This window comes from Canis lupus, chromosome 11 (genome assembly GCF_003254725.2).
Source record: "Canis lupus dingo isolate Sandy chromosome 11, ASM325472v2, whole genome shotgun sequence".
NCBI classification, from domain to species: domain Eukaryota; kingdom Metazoa; phylum Chordata; class Mammalia; order Carnivora; family Canidae; genus Canis; species Canis lupus.
The window spans coordinates 19,336,507-19,358,684 of record NC_064253.1 but is presented as its reverse complement, the minus strand read 5'-3'; the positions used below and the strand labels follow the sequence as shown (position 1 = coordinate 19,358,684).

The window sequence follows — 22,178 nt, the reverse complement described above, 5'->3', positions numbered from 1 at the left end:
TAGGCATTAAGCATTATTATAGTAGCAAAAACCTGGAAGTAACCTAAATGTCCATTAGTAAGGGAAACTGTAATTTTCATACTGTAGAATACTATGCAGCTCTTCAAAAGGAGTCTTTGTATAACGATATGGTTAAGTCTGTAACACATTGTGCAATGAAGAAACTCAAGCTATAGAACATTGTATACAATGTAGAATCACTTTTTTAAAGAGTATATAGAATTATAAAGAATAACTACAGCAAAGGAATTTTCAGTAGAACTCAGGATTTGAAATAGGTTGTAAATTCTGCAGTTCTATTAATGTTACAATTATTTTTTAGGGTTCTCGGTGCTCTTCTGATGCCAATATGCTTGGAGAGATGATGTTTGGCTCTGTAGCAATGAGCTACAAAGGGTCCACCTTAAAAATTCATCAGATCCGGTGAGGGCTTTTCTGATTTTTCATAATCCATTTTAGAACATGTAATTTTTGAAGATGAGAGAATTCCCTGTAGTCTTCACATAGATTGAACATGTCAGACTTACAGTGTTTTATGGGGTTCATGCTGCTTCATGACTGTTGTAACTATGGAGTGAAATCTCTGTGATTTATGTCTTTTTGTGGGGGAGAGGGGCATAGAGAGAGGGGGAGAGAGAATCTTCAGCAGACTCCATACCATAGCATGAAGCCTGACACGGAGCTCAATCTCCCAACCCTGAGACCATGACCATAGCCGAAATCAGAAGTCAGATACTTAACTGACTAAGCCACCCAAGTGTCCCTAATTTGTAATAAATTGAGAAGTTCCTTGTGTTTTAGTTTTGATCTCTCTCTGTCCATTTCTTTTCCTTTGTAGTTCCCCTCCACAACTTATGCTCAGCAAAGTTTTTACTGCACGAACTGGCAGCAGTATCTGTGGAAGTCTCAATACGTAAGTGATTATGAATGCTGAGAAAAATGTATTATTTAGGACATGCAAAGCATGAAAACTAATAAACTATTCTCAGGGTTGCAGTTTCAATTGAATTTTCTTCCATTGCTTAAATCTGAAAGTTTGTGGAGGCTAGACTTTTTTCTTTTAGCTTTATTGAGATATAATTGACATGCAACACTGTAAATTTAATGTGAGCAACACATTTATTTAATATGTTGCAAAATGATTACCACCATATAATTAGCTAACTAATACCTCCATCTTGTCAAAATTATCGTTTCTCTTTTGTGGTAAGATCAGCTAAGATTTACTCTCTTAGCAACTTTTTTTTTTTTTAAGATTTTATTTATTTATTCATGAGCGACACAGAGAGAAAAGCAGAGACACAGGCAGAGGGAGAAGCAGGCTCCATGCAGGAAGCCTGATGTGGGACTCGATTCCAGGACTCCAGGATCACGCCCTGGGCCGAAGGCAGTCGCCAAACCGCTAAGCCACCCAGGGATCCCCATCTTAGCAACTTTCAAGTATATAAAATAACAGTATTATTAGCTATCGATAGCATGCTATACATTAGATCCCAGAACTTACTAATTTTATAACTGAAGTTTATACACTTTGTTACCTCCCCATTTCCCCTACTCTCAGCCCCTGGTAACCACCACCCTGCTTTCTGTTTTTCTATGTTCAATTTTTTATATTACACATGTGAGTGATACTATACAGTATTTATATTTCTCTGACTTATTTCACTTAGCATGATGCCCTTAATGTTCATTCAGGTTGTCTCAAATGGCAGGATTTCCTTTTCTCATGGCTGTGTGTGTGTGTATGACATTTTTATCCATTCATCTTTTGATAGACATTTAGTTTGTCTCCATTTATTGACAGTTGTCACTAATGCTATAGTGAACACCTGAGTGCAGATATCTCTATGAGATCCTTATTTCAGTTCCTTTGGATATATATCTAGAAGTGGGATTCCTGGATCATATGGTAGTTTCTATTTTTAATTTTTTGAAGAACCTTCATACTGTTTTCACAGTGGCTGTATCAATTTATATTCCCACCAGCAGTGCCCAAGGGTTCCTTCTTCTCCATACCCTGTCCACCACTTGATATCATTTCTTGTCTTTTTGATGTTAACTATTAAAAAAGGTGTGAAGTAATACCTTTTTGTGGTATGATTTGCATTTCCCTGATGATTAGTGATGTTGAGCATCTTTTCATGTACCTCTTGGTCATTTGCATATCTTCTTTGGAAAATTGTCTATTCAGTTCTTCTGAATATTCAGAAGTATTAATTTTTTTAGATTTTTTTTTGCCATTGATTTTTGTGGATTATTTATATATTTTGGATATTAACCCTTCATCAGATAAAGGATTTGCATTTTTTTTACCATTCCATAGATTGCTTTTTCATTTTGTCAGTTATTTGCAGTATAGAAGCTTTTTGTGTGATGTATTCCCATTTACTTATTTTTGCTTTTGTTGCTTGTGCTGTTTATGTCATATGTAGAAATTGTTGCTATGACCAGTGTCAAAGAGCTTTCTTTCCCTTATGGTTTCTTCTAGAAGATATGCAGTTTTGGAGTCTTTTGTTTATGTCTTTAATCAATTTTGAGTTCATTTTTGTGAGTGGTATAAGATAATTTAAATTTCATTCATCTGCATGTGGTTATTCAGTTTTTCTGTCATAATTTTTTGAAGGTACTATCTTTTCCCTGTTAAATGTTCTTGGGTCCCTTATCAAATACTAGTTGACTGTATATGCAGGGTTTTTTTCCTGGGCTCTTGATTCTGTTCCATTGGTTTGTGTGTCTATTTTTATGCCAGTACTATACTGTTTTGATTACCTGAACTTTGTAGTATAGTTTGAAATCAAAAAGTGTGATCTCTCCAGCTTTGTTCTTTTTGTCAAGATTGCTTTGGCTATTCAGAGTCTTTTTGTAGCTTCATACAGATTTTAGGATTTTTTTCTTATTTCTATGAAGAATGCCATTGGAACTTTGATAAGAATTGCATTGAATCTATAGATGACTTTGGGTAATATGAACATTTTAACAATATTTGTTCTTTCAACCTCTTTTTGGAGGATTTTTTTCGTGGAAAGATGTTGTATTTTGTCCTATGCTTTTTTGCATCTATTGACATGATGGTATGATTTTTATCTTTCATTCTTTTAATGTGGTAATTATCATTTATTGCTTGCATCCTTGCATCCCAGTGATAAATCTTACTTGATCATATTAAATGATCCTTTTAATATTCTTTTGAATTTGGTTTGCTAATATTTTGTGGAGAATCTTTGCATTTATAATAATCAGGAGAAGTGGTGAAAATTTTCTTGGTTGTCAGGGCAATGCTGGCTTTGTAAGATGTGTTTTGTAGTGTTCCTTCTTTTATTTATTGAACAGTTTGAGTAGAATTGGCATTAATTCTTCTTTAAATATTTGGTAGAATCTACCAAGGAAACCATCTGGTCCCTTTGGCTTTTCTGTGTTGGGAGGTTTTCTTTTCTTTTCTTTTTTTTCTTTTCTTTTCTTTTCTTTTCTTTTCTTTTCTTTTCTTTTCTTTTCTTTTCTTTTCTTTCTTTCTTTCTTTCTTTTTTTTTTTTTCTTAAGAGTTTATTCATGAGAGACACACAGAGAGAGGTGGAGACATAGGCAGAGGGAGAAGCAGCCTCCCTGTGGGAAGCCCGATACGGAACTCGATCTCAGGACCCCAGGATCACGCTCTGAACCAAAGGCAGATGCTCAACCGCTGAGCCACCCAGGCGTCCCAGCGTTGGGAGGTTTTTGATTAATGATTCATTCTCCTTACTTATTATTGGTCTGTTTCGATTTTTTATTTCTTTATGACTCATTCCTGGTAGGTTGTATGTTTCTAGGAATTTATCCCTTTCTTATAGGTTATCCACTTTATTGCTGTATAACTGCATATAGTAGTGTAATATAAAGTTTTAATTTCACTCATTTGCATGTGGTTATCCAGTTTTCCTATCATCATTTATTCCTAAAATGTTCCATGCACACTTGAGAAGAATGGCATTCTGCTGCTGTTGGATCTATCTATCTGTTAATTCCATTTGGCCTAAGGTATGGTTCAAGTTCAACATTTCTTTGTTGACTTCCTGTCTGGTTGATCTATTCATTGTTGGAAGTAGAGTATTAAAGTCCCAGGGACGCCTGGGTGGCTCAGCGGTTGAGTGTCTGCCTTTGGCTCAGGGCGTGATACTGGAGTCTGGGATTGAGTCCCATATTGGGCTTCCTGCATGGAGCCTGCTTCTCCCTCTGTCTATGTCTCTGCCTCTTTCTCTTTTTCCATGTCTCTCATGAATAAATAAAATCTTTTAAAAAACAACAAAAAAATAAAGCCCTTTACTAATTATCGCAGTCTTGTCTCTTTAGATCCGTTAGTTATTTGCTTAACATGTTTAGGTGCTCTAATGTTGAGTGCATTTGTATTTATGCTATATCTTCTTGATGAATTGCTCCTCTTTTGTATGACCATTTCTGTCTCTTGTTACTATTTTTGGCTTGAAGTCCATTTTTTCTGATATAAGTGTAGCTTTCTTTGCTCTTTTTCGATTTCCACTTATATGGATTCTTTTCCTATCCCTTCACATTGAGCCTATATGCGTTCTCAAAGCTGAAGTGAGTCTCTTGTAGGCAGCATATTGTTGGGTGTTATTTTTTTAATTCATTCAGCCACTTTGTGTTTGGAGTCCAGATTACTTCTCATTTGAGTTTAGTTGAAGAATAGGGAATGTGCTTTCTCTTTCCTAATTTGCTTCTAGAAGCTATAGCTAGAAGTAAAATGTTGAGAACATTCCCATGTTAAGATGAGATACTTATTTTACATTTTGTAGTGCCATGCCAAGTTAGCATCTATATATGTGCTCTTCAGTTTTCAGATCACTTCAGAATTAACTCTACAGGGCAGCCCGGGTGGCTCAGTGGTTTAGCGCTGCATTCAGTCCAGGATGTGATCCTGGAGACCCGGGATTGAATCCCGCGTCGGGCTCCCTGCATGGAGCCTGCTTCTCCCTCTGCCTGTGTCTGTGCCTCTCTCTCTCTCTCTCTATGTCTCTCATGAATAAATAAATAAAATCTTTTTTTTTTTAAATAAATAAAATCTTAAAAAAAAAATTTACCTTTGCAGTCAGGAGTAGTCTAGATCACCCATCGTGGGGCATAAGAATACCCCAAGGTATTAATGCCAAGATTAGAAAAGTGAAGCTGAAACAAAGGCAGGCCTGATAATTGGAATCCGGTGCTACATGCCGGAACCTAGTAAATGAAAGACTGAGGCTAGGGTGAGGTGTTAGTGGATTCCAGCGATGGATTCTGCAGGGACCAGATTAGAATGCCAGCTAGCCAGAATCTCTGGGGTTACCCAAAGTCAAAAGCAGCAGGAGGTAGCAAGGAGCCTACTCAAAACTAGAAAAATTCTCAAAAGTTCCATTAATTGTAAATGCTCCAAGAAGACCTCTCAGGAGTTCTATTAGCTGAGGTTCTAATACTTGTAGCTGCTTATTAACTTTTCTGTTAGGAAGGAAGAAAAGGGAGAGATGTTTTTTCACAGTGTTAGAGATGCTTAAAATATACTGACGCTAAAAGTGCTAATTTTTAAGAGTTTAATACTAAAGTAGAAATTAGAGATCCTCACGTTGGAATCACTGATTTTACCTCGGATCCTTTCAGTTTCTTCATCTTTTCTAAATTTTTTATAGGTTCTTAAAATCCCTAGGAAGGATACTTTGTACTAAGAACATAAAGTAGTTTAATTTTTGTTATTCAGATAATTTACTAACAGGAGTGATCATTTATAATGTGTGAACAAATGACACTATTTTGATATTTGGTTGATTTTTGTTCTTCTCTTTTCTTTTCTTCTTTTCTTTTCTTTTTTCTTTTTTTTTCTTCTTTTTTCCCTGCTAGAAGTTTAGAAAATAACGTCAGGTCCAAAATATGAGGGAAAAGCTTTACAATTTAAATTAGGGTCAGTAATTCTGTAAAGGTCTAGATAGTAAATAATTTTGGCTTTGTGGGCCAGACAATATGTCTGGTTTCTCAGCTGTAGCATTAAAGCAGCCATATGCAGTACATATGTGAAAGGGCATATCTATGTTCCATTAAAACTTTATTTATAAAAACAGGCAGCAGGCTATATTTAGCCCTCCAAGTGTAGTTTACCAACCTCTTATTATTTTTTTTTTAATTTTTATTTATTTATGATAGTTACACAGAGAGAGAGAGAGAGAGAGAGAGGCAGAGACACAGGCAGAAGACGAAGCAGGCTCCATGCACCGGGAGCCCGATGTGGGATTCGATCCCAGGTCTCCAGGATCGTGCCCTGGGCCAAAGGCAGGCGCCAAACCGCTGCGCCACCTAGGGATCCCCACCAACCTCTTATTTAAAAGATTAGGTAGTTTATGGTACTAACAAGAATACTTAAAACTTAAAAAAAAAGCTGTTTTACACTTAAGATTTCATTGAGATATGCAAAGAGTTGCCAAAAAGAGCATAAGATGAATTTGCAATTTATTGTTTCTTTTCCTCCTTTAGGCTTCAAGACAGTCTTGAATTCATCAATCAGGACAACAGTACATTAAAGGCTGATAATAACACAGTTATTAATGGACTACTTGGAAATATAGGTAAATGGTTCCTTTGGTTTTATAAGTTTTAAATAGGTTAACAGTATAACAAAGATTTGCAGTTCTTTCTTAATAATATAGATCTTTTATAAGACCACAGATTTTGACATACTAGAAGTAGAAAAGGGATTTAAATTGGAAGTATGTATAATGTTTATATTATTTGAAAAACATAATTTTTGTATATTTGAACATAATATTCATTTTTGTATCTGAAAAAGAACTGCTGAAGATATATCTGGTTTGTTTTTTGTTTTTAACTTTATGCATCTTTAAAAGGCTCATTGATATAAAAAGTCCTTCTCAGCTTTTTACAATATTTCAGCTGAGGAAGACCGGTATTACACTTTTTCCTTTGTCTCTTCCCTAACCATAAAAGTAATTTTAAAATGGTGCTCATTTTTGTGACCTGAATTCAGATAGATGAGCAGATACTCAGATTTGATGTTCTTTAAAATATTCATTAAAATAACAGCTTATTTAGTAATTTGAATAGTTGATTGTTACTATTTAAGTTCAACTTCTGAAATGACAAACTGTTCCTAAAATTTCTGGTCATTTGTTTTACCCTACAAAGTTCAACTGAATTGTTGCTTCCATGTTCCTGGTGTGTAAATAACTATAGCATGCCAGAATGTGGACAGGAATTAGACTAGGATAAATATTTCTTTTATTCTTTATTTAGTGAGAATTTTCATTTGGAATTGATTTGAATAAATATTAGTTAAATATATAAGTAGGAAACAGTTTTTCTTCCAGCTTGAATCATATTGTATTCTATTATTTTTTATAGTTCATGTTTATTCAAACAAGCAACCATTTATTCAGCAAGTAGTGTGGGCTAGTTATAGTGTCAGGCATGTAATTTTAAAAGTTTGCACATTTGGGGTACCTGGGTGGCTCAGTTGGTTAAGTGAAATCAAGTGACTCTTGATTTGTGGCTCAGGTCATGATCTCAGGGATGTGAGATCAAGCCCCGTGTCAGGCTCTGTGCTCAGTGGTGAATTTGCTTGAGATTCTTTCTTTCCCTCTGTCCTTCCCCCTACTTTTAGATTCTCTCTCTCTGTCTCTCTCTCTCTCTCTCTCAAAATAAATAAATTAAAAAAAAAAGAAAGTTTGCACATTTTTTAGAAAAATTAGAGGGGTTCTGCTTTTTCTTAACTCACTTGATTATTTCATTGGTTTAATGAAGTAAAAATGTGACAGGGAGACAACTGAATCTTTTCAGATTCTCCTGAAAGATTTTCTGAATCTTCTGAAAAGATTCACTTGTCTCTTTTTCCGTTATAATGTGATACTTTTCAAAGCTCAATAAGTTAATTAAAAGCTATTTATTTTAATAATACAAATCCATTATCGCTTATAACAGTAAATCACCTTATGGATGCTAGGTATACCCATCTTTGTTTTAATATAGGTTAGGAAGTGAATCCATTTAACAAAGTATAGACTTAAATAATGAGTGGCTTTTACTTGTATGTTTGTAATTGTGAATCAAGGATATTTGAGTACCATTTCTTATTTTCTTTACATTTCCAATTTATCAGCAAATACTTACCAAGTACGTGTTGTATGCTAAGCACTCTGCTAGGCCCTGAGGGTACATGCAGTGGTAAACCAGACACATTTCCTGCCTCAACAGATTTATAGTTAGTGGAAGTCATACAAATAATGCAACAATTATAGTAGAGTGCAGTTAATGTTAAAGAGCATGGTGTGATACAAATGAGGAAGAGTACCTAATTCAGTCCTAGAGAGTCTCAGACTTTCTTAAAGAAGGGAAGCCTAATCTTGAAGGATTAGCCCTGTGTTTGGGGACTAGAAATGTTTTAGGAAAAAGCAGTAGTATGTGCACAGACCTAGGAGTTAAGAGATCATAGCATGAGTAAATAATGTGAATAAATCAGCGTTGATGGAGTCAAGAATAGGAGTAATGAAAGTTAAAAGAAATGAAAAAGTTTGTGGGAGGTTGATGACAAAGGGCACCTTGGGCCATAGTGAGGAATTTGAACTTAGGCTTTAAGAAGTTGGGTAGTAATGAGGGTGTGTTAGTTTGGGTCCTTTACCTGTTTTTTAACAGGTGCCAAGACAGGATCAAATATGCAAGGATATTATTAGGGGAAATGACTGTGTGAGAGAAAATGAGGAGGAAACTGGGAAAGGTCATGAGAGCCCTCAGATTGTGTTGCAAGTCTGACCCCAAATGAAAGAGAAAAATAGAAAATTGAATGGAAGTGTCCTTTCCTATCATGCAACCCATGGAAGGTTTGGTAAGGCCACTGACAAGTCCTTAGGTCAAAGTATGTTGTCACAGGTGAGCTGTATGTTGCCAGAAATGTACCTGACTTACTCTTCTGGCTACGTTCAGTCACTGGTTAGGAACTCTGCCTATGGGATATGTGGCCTTGGAAAACATCACATGTCAGAAAACAGCAATTTGAGGTATGTAGTCAATTACAGTCCTTATAGCTGGAGATCTTTGCAGTGCATTCTGAAGGCCACACAGAGGAGTTGTCAGAATATAGAAATATGATCAGATTAGATTTTTATCTGCAGAATTATGTTTTGATTGCAATGGGAAAGGATTCAAGTAAACCAGTAGGATCGAGGAAAAGATCTCTGTTAGAAGGCTGCTGGTGGTAATTCGCATGACAGGTAATGGAGACCTAGAGCTGGATTGTGTCAAGGGTAGAGAGCTGTTGAGAGGTTCATTATGGGAAATAGAGTGGATGGGACTTTGTAATTAGATGAAAGAAGGGAGGAAAAAGGAAATAAGTGTGTCCCTTTGCTGTCTGGTTGTATAATTGCTTGGATATTGGTGCCATCCATTGGGAGGAGCAGAAGAAATTAGGAATTGGTGATTTGGGGTTTATGTATGTTAGAATGGAAGTATTGGTTGGTTATTCAAGTAAAGATATCCATTATAGTTAGTAGATATAGGGGTAGGTGCTACAACATAAAAATTAGTGAACATATAATAATTTCAAAGCAACATAGGGTTATTTTTTTCCAGTCATGTGAAGTTTAAAAAGTGTTTCCTCATTGATTAACAGTTTTTCTCCAAGCACTGTTTCAGAGGTCCAATTTCCTTCCTTCTTGAAGTTCTACCTTCTTCATTATGTGGTTTCCAAGGTTGAGCTCAGCTGCATGAAGCCAGTGAAAAGGAATTGAGTATGGAAAAGTCGCATCCATTTCATAACCAACCTTAATACATCAGTTTTATTCACATTCCATTAGTGGTAACTAGTCACATGGCTTTACCTATATATAAGGAGATTTGAGAAATAAGATCCCTAGATGGGCAGCTTCCTAGAAACTACTTGATAAAATAGAAGGGAGAATACAGTTGTTAGTTAGCTGTATCTATGTGGATTTGTAAAGCATTAGCATGTAAATGATAAGTGAAAGCTTAAGAATGAATGAGATGACCTAGGAAATGTTAAAGAGTGAGAAAGATTGTTGAGGATAAAATCCTGGGGAATGATGGTTTAAAGATGGAAAGAGTAGGTGAAGAGAAACACATATAGAGCATTAAGGAAAAAAACCTTAGTGTATAATATTTGGAAACTGGGGAAATGTTCAAAGGCAATTTAGTCAGCGTCAAATATGCGATAAAGTAATATAAAATAGTATGGACTGCATTAATCTGTAGGAAGGCTTTTGGTAGCTTACGTGAGCAATTTCATGGAGATAATAGAAGCCACAGTTGAGGAGAGCTCTGCTCAGAGGTCAGTCTTTTTTTCCAGGATTTAAGCAGCGGTTCTTTCTGCCTCAGAAAAGAGACCAGAAAAGTTCTCTAAGTTTTATACACTTAGAAATTATGGAGGACCACAGAGAACTTTTGTTTATGTGTATTACCTTTATTGATATATACTGTATTAAAATTTAAAACAAAAAAATTAAAAATATTTATTCCTTAAAATATAACACAACCTTTTTCATGTTAGTATAAATAACATGCTATGAAATGACTACTATTCTCCAAGACGAGAACTTAATGAAGAAGAGTGACGTTGTTTTACATTTTTGCAAAACACATTAATTTATGGCTTAGTAGACTACAACTCAATTCTTATATCTACTTCTGTGTTTATTCTCTTGTAATAAGTTGTTTTGATTAAATTTATTAAGAAAATAGAATATTACACAGATCTCTGAAAGGCTTGCAAGAACCCCGAGGAATCTTTAGAATACATTTTAATTATTGAACTATGTAAGATTAAGTATATGGAAAGAATAGTTTTGACTGTGCTTTCTTTATAATAATTTTTTTAGAGAGAGTAGGGGACGGGCAGGGAGAGAAACAGTCTTAAGAGGCTTAATCTCAGGGTTTTAAGATAGAGTTCTGTATTGGGCTGCCTGCTGAGGATGGAGTCTCTTAAGATGAACATAAAATGACCTGAGTTGAAATAAAGAGTTGGAGGTTTAAATGACTGAGTCATCCAGGTGCCGCTAGCTTTGTTTATGTTTAAATGTTGATGAATAGGAGGTTATAAGGAGGGGTAAAGTTAGAGATAGAAGTGGTAAAGTGAGATTTTTGAAGGTCCTAACTGACATAAAAGAATTAGGTTTGGGAAGGAGGGAGGAGCCGCTCAGCATTTTTCACTGAGTAGGTTCCTAGGACATACTAAGGCTTGAATATTGTTACCTGTTATTACTCTGCCAGGAAGGAGGCAGGTGGGCCCGAATGTGATTTAGTTTGGAGACAAGGTGCTAGGAAATGGAGAGTTCCTAACTGGTGAATTATATGTGTGTGCACACATGTATATGTGGGAGACAGTTACATCCTGAGAATAAGGAAGGAGATGGGTAGGGAAGGAATTTAAAGAGGGTAGGTAAGTTTTGAAGTAACTAGAGAGAATTGAATAAAGAGCTGAAGAGGTAAAACATGGAAGGATTGCTGCAAATGCAGTATAATTCTAGAAATTCTTGTTACAGAAAGATATCCATTAACAATCTGAAAAATAGATTTTAAAACAGAAAGCCCCCTATTCTATCTTAGGTAACTTCCTAGGTGACTCTTTAGGCTATCTTGATGAAGTGTAACAGGCAACTCAGCTTCTTGCTTTCTCTCATTCTCTCTCTCTCTCTCTCTTTCTCTCTTGTGCTCTCTCGTGCACACTCTCTCCCTCAAATAAATAAATAAAATAGTTTTTAAAAACTCTTTTTAAAGGATCAATTTATTTGGCAAATGTCAAATAAATTTTGTGCTTTTTTGAATCTTTAAAAGCATTGTTTTATGTTAGAAAGGATTAAAACTTTTACCTTGTATAGTGGAAGGGTTTTTTTATAATTATATAAATATTTATTAGTAAATAGGCATGAAATTGTTGTTTGACATAAGCTATCCCCAGAGAGAAACCATCCTGTTTCAAAGAAGAGAAACCAGCTTGAATTATTCTTACTTAGTTTAAAAGTTCCATCAGTATCTGTTGGTCTGCATTTGTGCTGCCTAAGCTCACCCTTTATTCCAGACTCTTTGTGGCTTCTCTAACAGCCCTCTTTCATATATATTTTACATTTTTGCCATGTAGGTCTATCACAGTTCTGCAGCCCCAGGCGGGCATTCTCTGAACAGGGTCCGCTCCGCCTGATCAGGAGCGCCTCTTTCTTTGCAGGTTTGCGATGTGCTGTGTGGGTAGACTAGTTGGTGTGCTCCAGTGGCTAGAATCTGTAGTTAAGCCGTGGAAACAAGAGAGTAGATATAAATGTATTTGGGGAGGGTGTAGTTAAGAAAACATTACTTAGCAAGTGTAAGAACTGAATTCCTGTCTACTGAGTTATGTTCTTCAACATTTCCAGAAATTTTCATTTATCAGTAGAATTGATATTTTCATGAAATTTCAGTTTGTTACTTATTTCATTATGTAATAACTTAACTTTAGAATCTTAACCCAAATTTTAGTATGAACATTATTTCTTTAAATACCAGCTAGAATTTCTCATGGGACACTCTCTTGTTTCCATGGCTAAGTAGAGTTTGTACTTAGTTCACCAATTGAAGAAAATATCCTATCTTATTATTTTAAAATTTCTGATCTGTGTTATTTCATAAGAATGATTTCTTTTGGAGCTAAGATTTAGATGAACAAGCACCATTATATTGATCTGTAAAAGTCATATGTGAGTATGTTTGTTTATATCATTTAATTTATGATTGTAGAGTATGTTTATGCCTCTGTATCCAGGGAGTTGTATCTATCTTATTGTTTTAATTAATATTTATTTTTCTTACAAATGTGAGATCGGAACAATACATATTTATTAGAGAAAATTTGAAAAATGGGCAAAAAGTATGTATTAGCCATTTGGGTCATCTAGAATTAACCTTTCTAAAAAATAATTTAATTGGCATCATACTGTTCAAACTGTTTTCTTAAAATTTTTATTGTGAAGAGTTTTTAAACCTATGTTATTGGCAGAATAGTAAAGTGAACCATCATATACCCGTTATTTACTTCCAGGAATCATTCTTACTGTTTAGTAGCATGCTTTTTAGTCATTTAGTAATGTATTTTGAGTATCTTCCTTTTAGCCATCCCTTGCTTCTTTAGATATTATATTTTCACATTATATGTCAATCTTCACATAGCTCTCAAAGCTTGTTCAACTGAGTAATAGCTCTTGGTGTTGGGTTTGTGCCATGCTATTGAAAAAAATAAAGGAATGCAATGAGATGAGCATGATTTCATTTGCAATGTAACAGAAGAAACGTCACCCTGAATAGCATTATATGTTATAACTGACAATTTTGTCTTAATTCACAGTTCACAGCAACCCAATGGACATGCCTGGAAGAGACCTGAATGAGGACAGAGACAGTGGAATAGCACGCTCTGGTAATGTCAGGTTTATGTATTAATCTAGTTTTCTTATGAGATCACTGTTAGCCAACAATGATTTTTATTTTTTCCTTTATCATCCAATTTCATGTACACAGTTTTTTAGTGTTGATGTTATTAGCCTTATAAGAGAATTATATCAACAGAGAGAAATAGTTCAAATTTAAAATTTTCATATTTACTGTTACATGTGCCTAGTGGAACATGGCCTAGATGAGTGCACATTGGCTTAGACTTAGCCAATACAAGAAAAAAATATTGCTCAAGAGACTGCTTAAATGGCACAGTAAAAAAAAAAAAAAAAAGGAAAGAAAACCCCCACATTTGCTTATATCTGCTTACTCTTAACTAGAGTTTTTAGTTGTCAGACTGTCGCTTGCCCAGAAAAACCTAGGCATTTTGAACCAATGCCATTCATATTGTTTTCAAATATGGGCTCCCAAAATTTGTCTAACAAACCTTTATTGAAATGTGTGAGAGATTAAAGAAAAAGAAAAGCCCACATTTTACATTCAAGCAGAGAGTCTACAGAGGAAACAGTCGGGAAAATTGTCCTGCATCATATGATGTGTTCTCTGATAGAAATGTGGAGAGAGGTTTAGGGAAAGAAAACCTAACTTAGCTTGGGCCAGGAACAGGGGCCAGTAGTACTTTACAAGGGATAAGACTTGAGTTGTGTTTTAAGAAGTCAGTAGGAGTTATCCAGGTGAAAGCATGGAAGAAGGGCCTTCCAGTATAAAGAAAATGTATTTCTTAGGACTCAGAGATAGCATAAACGAAAGGAGTATCTTAGGCTTGTATTATTGTTACGTATGAGAAACTTTATCCACTGTGGTTTATCCATATGAATTGTCACATTATATGGCTCTGGTGTCTAAATTGTTTATAATTCATTTTTGAGTATTGATGGGAAGTCCCAATTTATCAGTATTGTAATCCGTACGTATGCATTAGAATAACAAGAGGTTTCAAAATAAAAGTTTGACATGCCTGAAATGTACTCCAAGACTGTCATGTAGTCTAGGGAAAGGCTGATGAAACTATTTGAAAACAAAACAAAATGAAAAATTTAATACCTCGTTCTGATGGACAGTTAGAATTGAGAACCAGCTCTCTAATATGAAAAATCTTGATCTTTCAAATAATCTCACCCTTCTTTTCTAACTGAATTTTTTATTCTTGTTCTTAGGATAATCTAGTGTATATTTCTTTTATTACTTGTTGCTTCTATGTAACCTAGGGATTTAGTTTTCTCTTCTGTGACAGGAATCTAGTTATTATTTCAGATTTCAGAGGTGATAAATTCATATCTATACTTCACTTTCTTTAGGTGTAAATTGAAGGACCTGACTGCATTGATCTGTAAGGCTTTTTTAAGCCATTAAATTCATATACTCCTTTTAAATTAATTGTGTATTTTCTTCTTTTTTCCAGTAGGGTTATTTTTAATACCAGAATTTGTTACCACATAGTTTTTCCAAATTTAGATTAACATTTGAGTTTTCATTGAAAATTACACCCAGGTTAGTTATACATATCTAGTCTTAGACTACAAAGTTTTACAGTAGTTACTTATAATATTGAGAAAAATGTGGTCTTTTTAAGGAAGTAGTTTAGAATTAATTCATTGATGTTAATTAATTAATTGATATTAGTGATAGTTGTATGGCACATAAAGCTCTTCCCTTTATTACTGAATTTGTTAGCGAGAATTGAATAGATCTTCATAATGACAGTCTCTTAGTTCTCACTCCTGATGTCCAAAATCATGTGATACGTATCTTTTTATAGATGATAATAATGCTTCCCTGTTTTTGATTACATCACAAATTTTTGGTATATGGTTGTAATCAAAATCATGTGATACGTATCTTTTTATAGATGATAATAATGCTTCCCTGTTTTTGATTACATCACAAATTTTTGGTATATGGTTGGAAATATTGCCAAACAAAAGCAAACCCTTAATGTCTTTTCCTCTCTAGATCCAGTACAGAAAAGGAGAGGATTCCTAGTCTGAGGAAAAACAAAGGGTTGTAGCTTTTGACACTCCAGGCAAGAGTTTCTGGAGAGAGGGGTTTTGGGAAGAGAATAATCCTCACAATTAGGGGATTGCAGCAATTATAATCATAATGGGTTCTAATGGAATGTGTCTGTCACCCCTTAGAGTTCTCCAGAGAGCAATCTATAGGATTTTCTCTTTTTGGAGCTCAGTAGGTATAATCATGATTATTACTGAAAGTGATTAAACATTCAGAGGCTTGACTACCTATGCAGAAGCAATTCATGATTACAGTTTACCCTTCAATAACCCAGGGGTTGGGGCGCAAACCTCCCCTCACCCTGGGCAGTAAGAAAAATCTGTATGTAACTTTTGACTCCCTAAAAACTCAACTACTAATAGCCTACAGTTGACAGGAAGCCTTACTCATAGCAAGAACAGTTGATTAACATATATTTTATATATGAATTGTATACTGTATTTTTGCAATAAAATAAGCAAAAAATGTTAGGAAAATCATAAGAAGATAAAATACATTTACAATGCTATACTGTATTTATCAAAGAAAAACATATAAGTGGATCTGCAGATTTCAAACTCTTGTTCAAGGGTCAGTGGTACTTTTATTCTTTTTATTGAAGCATAGTTGTAAATATAGTTGTTTACACACAGTGTTACATCTGTTTTAGATGTAAACATAGTGACTTGACAAATTCTATACATTATGCTATGTGTTCCAGAAGTGTAGCTACTACCATCTACCACCATACAACACTTTTACAGTACCACTGACTCTTTATACTGTCTTTTTTATCCCTGTGACTTACTCATTCCATAACTGGAAACTTGTATCTCCTGCTCCCCCTCACCCATTTTTGCCCTTCCCATCAAACTCTGTCCTCTTTGGCAACCATCAGTTTGATCTCTGTGTTAATGAATCTTTTTCTTTCTGTTGGTTTTGTTTTTTAGATTCCATATATAAGTGAAATTGTATGGTATTTGTCTTTCTCTGTCTGGCTTACTGTACTTGGCACCATATCCTTAGGTCCGTCCATGTTGTCTCAGATGACAAGATCTCATTATTTTATATGTTTGAATAATATTGTATACATCTTCCTTATTTGTTCATCTATCAGTAGACATTTCAGTTGCTTCCATTTCTTGCCTCTTTGTAAGTAATGCTGTAGTAAACTTAGGAGTACATTTATCTTTTTAGATGAGTGTTCTTGTTTTCTTTGAGTGAATAGCCAGTAGTGGAATTATTGGGTCATGTGATATTTCTGTTTTTAGTTTTTGGAGGAACCTCCATACTATACTAATTTGCATAGTGGCTTTCCATAGTAGCTGTACTAGTTTGCATTCCCACCAACAGTGTGTGAGGGTTCCTTTCTCTTCATATCCTTCTCAATACTCTTTTTGTTTTTTTTGATTCTACCATTGTGAAAGGTGTAAGATGTGCTTTTAAATGACATGTTTACATGACATTCAAACACTTATTTTCAAATATAGCTTCCGTTCTTAAAATATAGCTGTTGCATTAAAACGGAATCTCATCAGTCCAGCAACTGTACTACTGTTTACTCCAAGAATAGAGAAGTACTAATTCAGAGAGATACATGCACATTTATATAGTTTACAGTACATGTTTATAGCAGCATTATCTACAATAACCAAATTATGGAAATAGCCCAAGTATCCATCAGCTGATGAGTGGGTCAAGATTTGGTATGTTTATATAATGGAATAGTACTCAGCCATAAAAAGAATGAAGTCGTCTTCCATTTGCAACAAGATAGAACCAGAGTATTAAGCTAATAAGCAAAATAAGACAGTGAGAGAAAGACAAATACCATATGATTTCACTCATGTGGAATTTAGGAAACAAAACAAAACGAGCAAGGGGGAGAAAAGGGAGAGAAGCAAACCAAGAAACACACTCTTAAGAACTGATGATTACCAGAAGGGAGGGTGGTGGGTGGGATGGGTTAAATAGGCAATGGGGATTATTAAGGCATTCATTTGTTATGAGCAAGGGATTTTTGTGAAAGCTCTGAACGACTATATTGTGCACCTGAAACTAATATTACACTGTATGTTAACTAACTGGAATTTAAAGACAAACTTAACATTTTTTTTAAAAAACCTGAATCACATCATATATCTTTTAAAGACTAAGTGTTCAACTAAGCTAGGGGCAATCTCATGGCCAAAGAGATAATGCTTTGTTTCAAATTAGCCCTTTCTTCTGAAGTGGGGGTTAGGGTAAGAATATAAAAAGGGGAATGTCTACAAGTCTCTTGCCAATGCACTGTTAGTATATGATTTTTCTCCTCTGGGACTTTGCTCCAGCAATGATGTTAAGTTTTTAAATGAAAATTTTAGAAGCTCATGAAGCAAAATGGAAAATTTGAGTCACTACTGTTAAATTTCTTAAAGAGAAATTTATCTTGGGGTGCCTAGGTGGCTAAGTTGGTTAAGTGCCTGCCTTTGGCTCAGGTCAAGATCTCAGGGTTCTGGGATCAAGCCCTGCAGGGGGGCTCCCTGCTCTGTGAGAAGCCTCATTCTCTTTCTCCCTCTTCCTCTCCCTCCCTCTTGCTATCTCTCTCTCTCTCAAATAAAATCTTAAAAAAAGAAATTTATCTTTATGCTTATTGACATATTTTTAAATGCTTACATATACTTGCATTTATTTCGACTTGACAGCATCTCTCAGCAGTTTGCTTATTACGCCGTTTCCCTCTCCAAACTCCTCACTTACCCGAAGTTGTGCCAGCAGTTACCAGCGACGTTGGCGACGCAGCCAAACAACAAGTTTGGAGAATGGGGTATTTCCAAGATGGTAAGTTGGAACCTTCACTTTATAATAAAATTGAATGGTTCCCTTAAACACAATTCTGAATGATGTTTTTAGAGCCTTGGGCTTGTATTTCTGTGTATTTTAAGTCTTGAAACTTTTTAAATGTGTTACATTTTAAAAATTATTGGTAGTTTTAGCCAATATTAGACGTACAGTTCAGTGGCATTATAAGTACCTTCCCATTGTTATGCAACCATCATCATTATGCATGTCCAGAACTTTTTTATCTCCCCAAACTGAAGCTATATCCGTTAAACAGTAACTCCCCATTCCTCCCTACCCTTAGTTCCTGGCATTCACCATTCAAAAAAATTTTCTTTTGTCTCTCTGAATTTGACTACTCTAGAAACCTCATCTAGGTGGAATCCTACAATATTTGTCCTTTTACGTGTAGCTTATTTCATTTAGCAGGTCTTTAAGGTCCATCCATGTCATAGCATGTATCAGGATTTTATCCCTTTTTAGGGTTGAATGATATTCCATTTTATGTATATGTCACATTTTGTTTTTCCACTTATCTGTTGATGGACATTTGGAGTGCTTTGACCTTTTGGCTTTTGCAAATAATGCTCATGTCTACATAGATGTAAAAATACCCTGTTTGAGTTCCTCCTTTCAATTTTTTTGGGTATATACCCAGAAGTGGAATCGCTGAATGATATGGTAATTTTGTGATTAAGTTTTTCAGCACATTCCAAACTGTTTTTTACAGTGGCTGTTTCATTTTTACATTCTTAACAGAAATGCACAAGAATTCTCATTTCTCCACCTTCTTTCCAACAGTAATTTTCTGGTTTTTAAATTTTTTTAATTTTTTTATTTTTTATAATAGCCATCCTACTGGGTGTGAAGTATTGTCTCATTGTGCTTTTGATTTGCATTTTCCGAATGGCTAGTGATACTATGTTTTTATGTGCTGTTCGCCATGTGTCTATATAATAGTTTTGCCCATTTTTTATTTAGATTTTTTTGTTGTTGTTGTTGATGTAAAGGAGTTCCTTATATATTTGATGTATTAATCCTGTACCACATATGCTTGGCAGTATTTTTTCCCATTCCATGTGTGGCCTTTTCATTCTGTTGACAGTGTTCTTTGATACACAACAGTTTTTAATTTTATGTAGTCCAGTTTATCTCTTTTTTCTTTTGTTATCTGTACCTTTGGGTGTCATATCCAGGAAACCATTGCTAAATTCAATGTTTTTTCCTAAAAGTTTTATAGTTTTATTTAACTCTTTTGTGCAGGTGTTTGATTAATATACTGCATGTTTTGTTATTTCAGTTTTTCATGTTTGTAATTAGGCAAGTTAATTCATTCTTGAAAGATTTTTTTTTTTAAGCCTGTGTTAAGCAACTATAGATAATGAAGCTTCTTGTTCCTCTTTTACGTACTCCCTTTAGTCTTTGATTTTTTTTTTTTTTTTAAGTCTTTGCTTTTTAAAACTTTACTTCTGGAATCAGAAGAAGAGATACAAGTAGATCATATAACAATAAATTCTAACAGACTCATCTGTAAATCTTAAAATTCAGACATTTTTAGATTGGTTATGATTTGGAGGTTATCTCTTTTTTTAGTGACTTCTAATTGAACAAAAATGTTCGCAATCTGACTCTGTTAAAATTTCTTATAGAAATGTGAGCATGAAGGAATAGCTAGTAGATTTCTCAAAGAGCTAAGAGTTGATACACTTTTTTAGATTTACTTGATAAAACAGGAAAAGATCTTTAATTAGTTTACATTTAATTAGCAAGGAGGTTAAATTGTGAATTTAATTATTTTTGTGTTTTTTGTTTTTAATTTAAAAAAACATTTATTTTTAAGGTCTATAGAAGAAAGCTTTAATCTGTCAGATGAAAGCTGTGGCCCTAACCCAGGAATTGTGAGGAAAAAGAAGATTGCAATTGGGGTAATCTTTTCATTATCCAAAGATGAAGATGAAAATAACAAATTTAATGAATTCTTTTTTTCACATTTTCCTCTCTTTGAAAGCCACATGAACAAACTAAAGAGTGCAATAGAACAGGTAAGCACAGTCATGTTGTGGATTTATGTCTTTTATTTTCCTCTGAGTCTTACCTAGTCTCCTACTTTAATATCATGTTTATTCATTTGGCAGAAAAATTAACAGCCACAGTGCAAGTACCCTGCAAAGTGTTCTGGAGATGGAAAATAGACTTCAGCTCTTTTTAAGGAGCTTACTACCTAGTAAATGTTATAAAGTCATTCATCATTCATTCAATAAATGTCTGAGGGCCTATAATGTGGCAAGCACTAATCTAGCAGCTGAGGATAATATGCAAAAAAAGCAGCATTCTGGATATCATGAGACAGCAAATGACTAAATGAATATATAAGGTTGGGCAGCCCGGGTGGCGCAGCGGTTTAGCGCCACCTTCCGCCCAGGGCGTGATCCTGGGGACCCGGGATTGAGTCCCACGTCAGGCTCCCCGCATGGAGCCTGCTTCTCCCTCCGCCTGTGTCTCTGCCTCTCTCTCTGTCTCTCATGAATAAATTAATAAAATCTTTAAAAAAAAAAAAAAAGAATATAGAAGGTGGTTTTTTTTTTAATTTTTTTTTTGAGAGAGAACAAGTATGCATGCCAAACAGGGAGGGGGCAGAGGGAGAAGGAGAGAGAGAATCTTAAGCAGGCTCCATGTCCAGTGTAGTGCCCCGAACTAAGGCTCTGTCTCATGACCCTGAGGTCATTACCTCAGCCACAATCAAGAGTCAGACACTTAACCTATTAAGCCAACCAGGCACCCCAAATATATGATTTTTGATTATGGTAAATGCTGTGGGGAAAAATAAAACAGATTTATAAGGAATGCTGAAGTTACTGCTAATATTTATTGTCTAGCCATGAAGGCTTCTGATAAAATGACGTTTGATACAGAATATGGAGGAAGTGAGCCACAACTATATGAGGGAAAAATTCTCCAGGTAGGGGCAAAGACCTTGTGTTAGGAGTAACCCTGATGCTTGAGCAAAGTAAGGAAACCAAAGGGCTGGGTTAGAAGTAACTTCAGATTATGTAAGGACTTTTAGGATACCATTGTAAGAGCACTAGCATTTACTCTTAAGAAAAATGGGAAATCATTGGAGAGTTTCAAGCAGAGGAATGACATTATTTATGAGGATCAATCTTTCTGCTTGTGAAGAACAGATTTCTAGGGGCAAAGGTGGATGTTATGGGAACCAGTTAGGAGGCTGTGGTGTAGTGATTCAGTGAGAGATGGTGGCTGGCTACTCAAACCAACTTATTTTGGAAGTGATGAGCAATGGTTAGATTGTGGATATGTTTTGAAAATAGAGCTAATGAGATTAGTTGATGGACTGAATTGGGGTGTATGAGAAAGAGAACAGTACAAGTAGGCTTGAAATTTTTCACTTGAGTACTTAGAAGGATAGAGTTGCCAGTACTGAAATGGGAAAGATTAAGATGGAATATGTTTGATGGAGGAAAGTCTGGTGTTTGTTTGAAATGCCTCTTGGACATTGGTAAGTGGGTTATGTGAGTCTAGAGTTTAGGGGAAAGGTCCAGATTAGGTAGTCATCAGCATATTGATGGTATTAGAGCCTTGAAACTGAGAGAAGAAAGGAGAGGAGATCCTAGGCTTGATTTGTGGAGCATTTCAGCAGTTAAAATTTGAAGAGTTAAGGAAGAACTGCAGAGGGAAATGAGATTTGGCCATTCAAGTAAAAGGAAAAACAAGATAGGATACTTTTTTAAGGGGAGCCAAGTGAAGGAAGCGTTTTAAGAAGGTAGGAGTGTTAAGTTGTGTCTCATGTTGCTGATAGTATATAAAATAAATTTATATACAAGAAAGAAAATTGTGAATATAAGATAGAACATAGAACAACTGAAAAAGGGGTGCATGTATGGCTCAGTTGGTTAAGTGTC

General features: G+C 35.1%; 1 protein-coding gene across 7 annotated transcripts in view; it reads left to right on the top strand.

Annotated features, from left to right (window-relative positions):
- FNIP1 (folliculin interacting protein 1) overlaps positions 1 to 22,178 on the top strand; it is a 154,778-nt gene that overhangs the window by 92,385 nt on the left and 40,215 nt on the right. For 6 of the 7 annotated variants that reach the window (XM_025432813.3, XM_025432812.3, XM_035696876.2 and 3 more), the window contains 7 exons: positions 323 to 423; positions 839 to 913; positions 6,484 to 6,575; positions 12,110 to 12,193; positions 13,343 to 13,414; positions 18,123 to 18,258; positions 20,099 to 20,300. In XM_025432813.3, coding sequence (XP_025288598.1) covers positions 323 to 423; positions 839 to 913; positions 6,484 to 6,575; positions 12,110 to 12,193; positions 13,343 to 13,414; positions 18,123 to 18,258; positions 20,099 to 20,300 — 762 coding nt within the window. The remainder of the gene's footprint in view (positions 1 to 322; positions 424 to 838; positions 914 to 6,483; positions 6,576 to 12,109; positions 12,194 to 13,342; positions 13,415 to 18,122; positions 18,259 to 20,098; positions 20,301 to 22,178) is intronic. The other variant, XM_025432815.3, reaches the window with a different exon arrangement.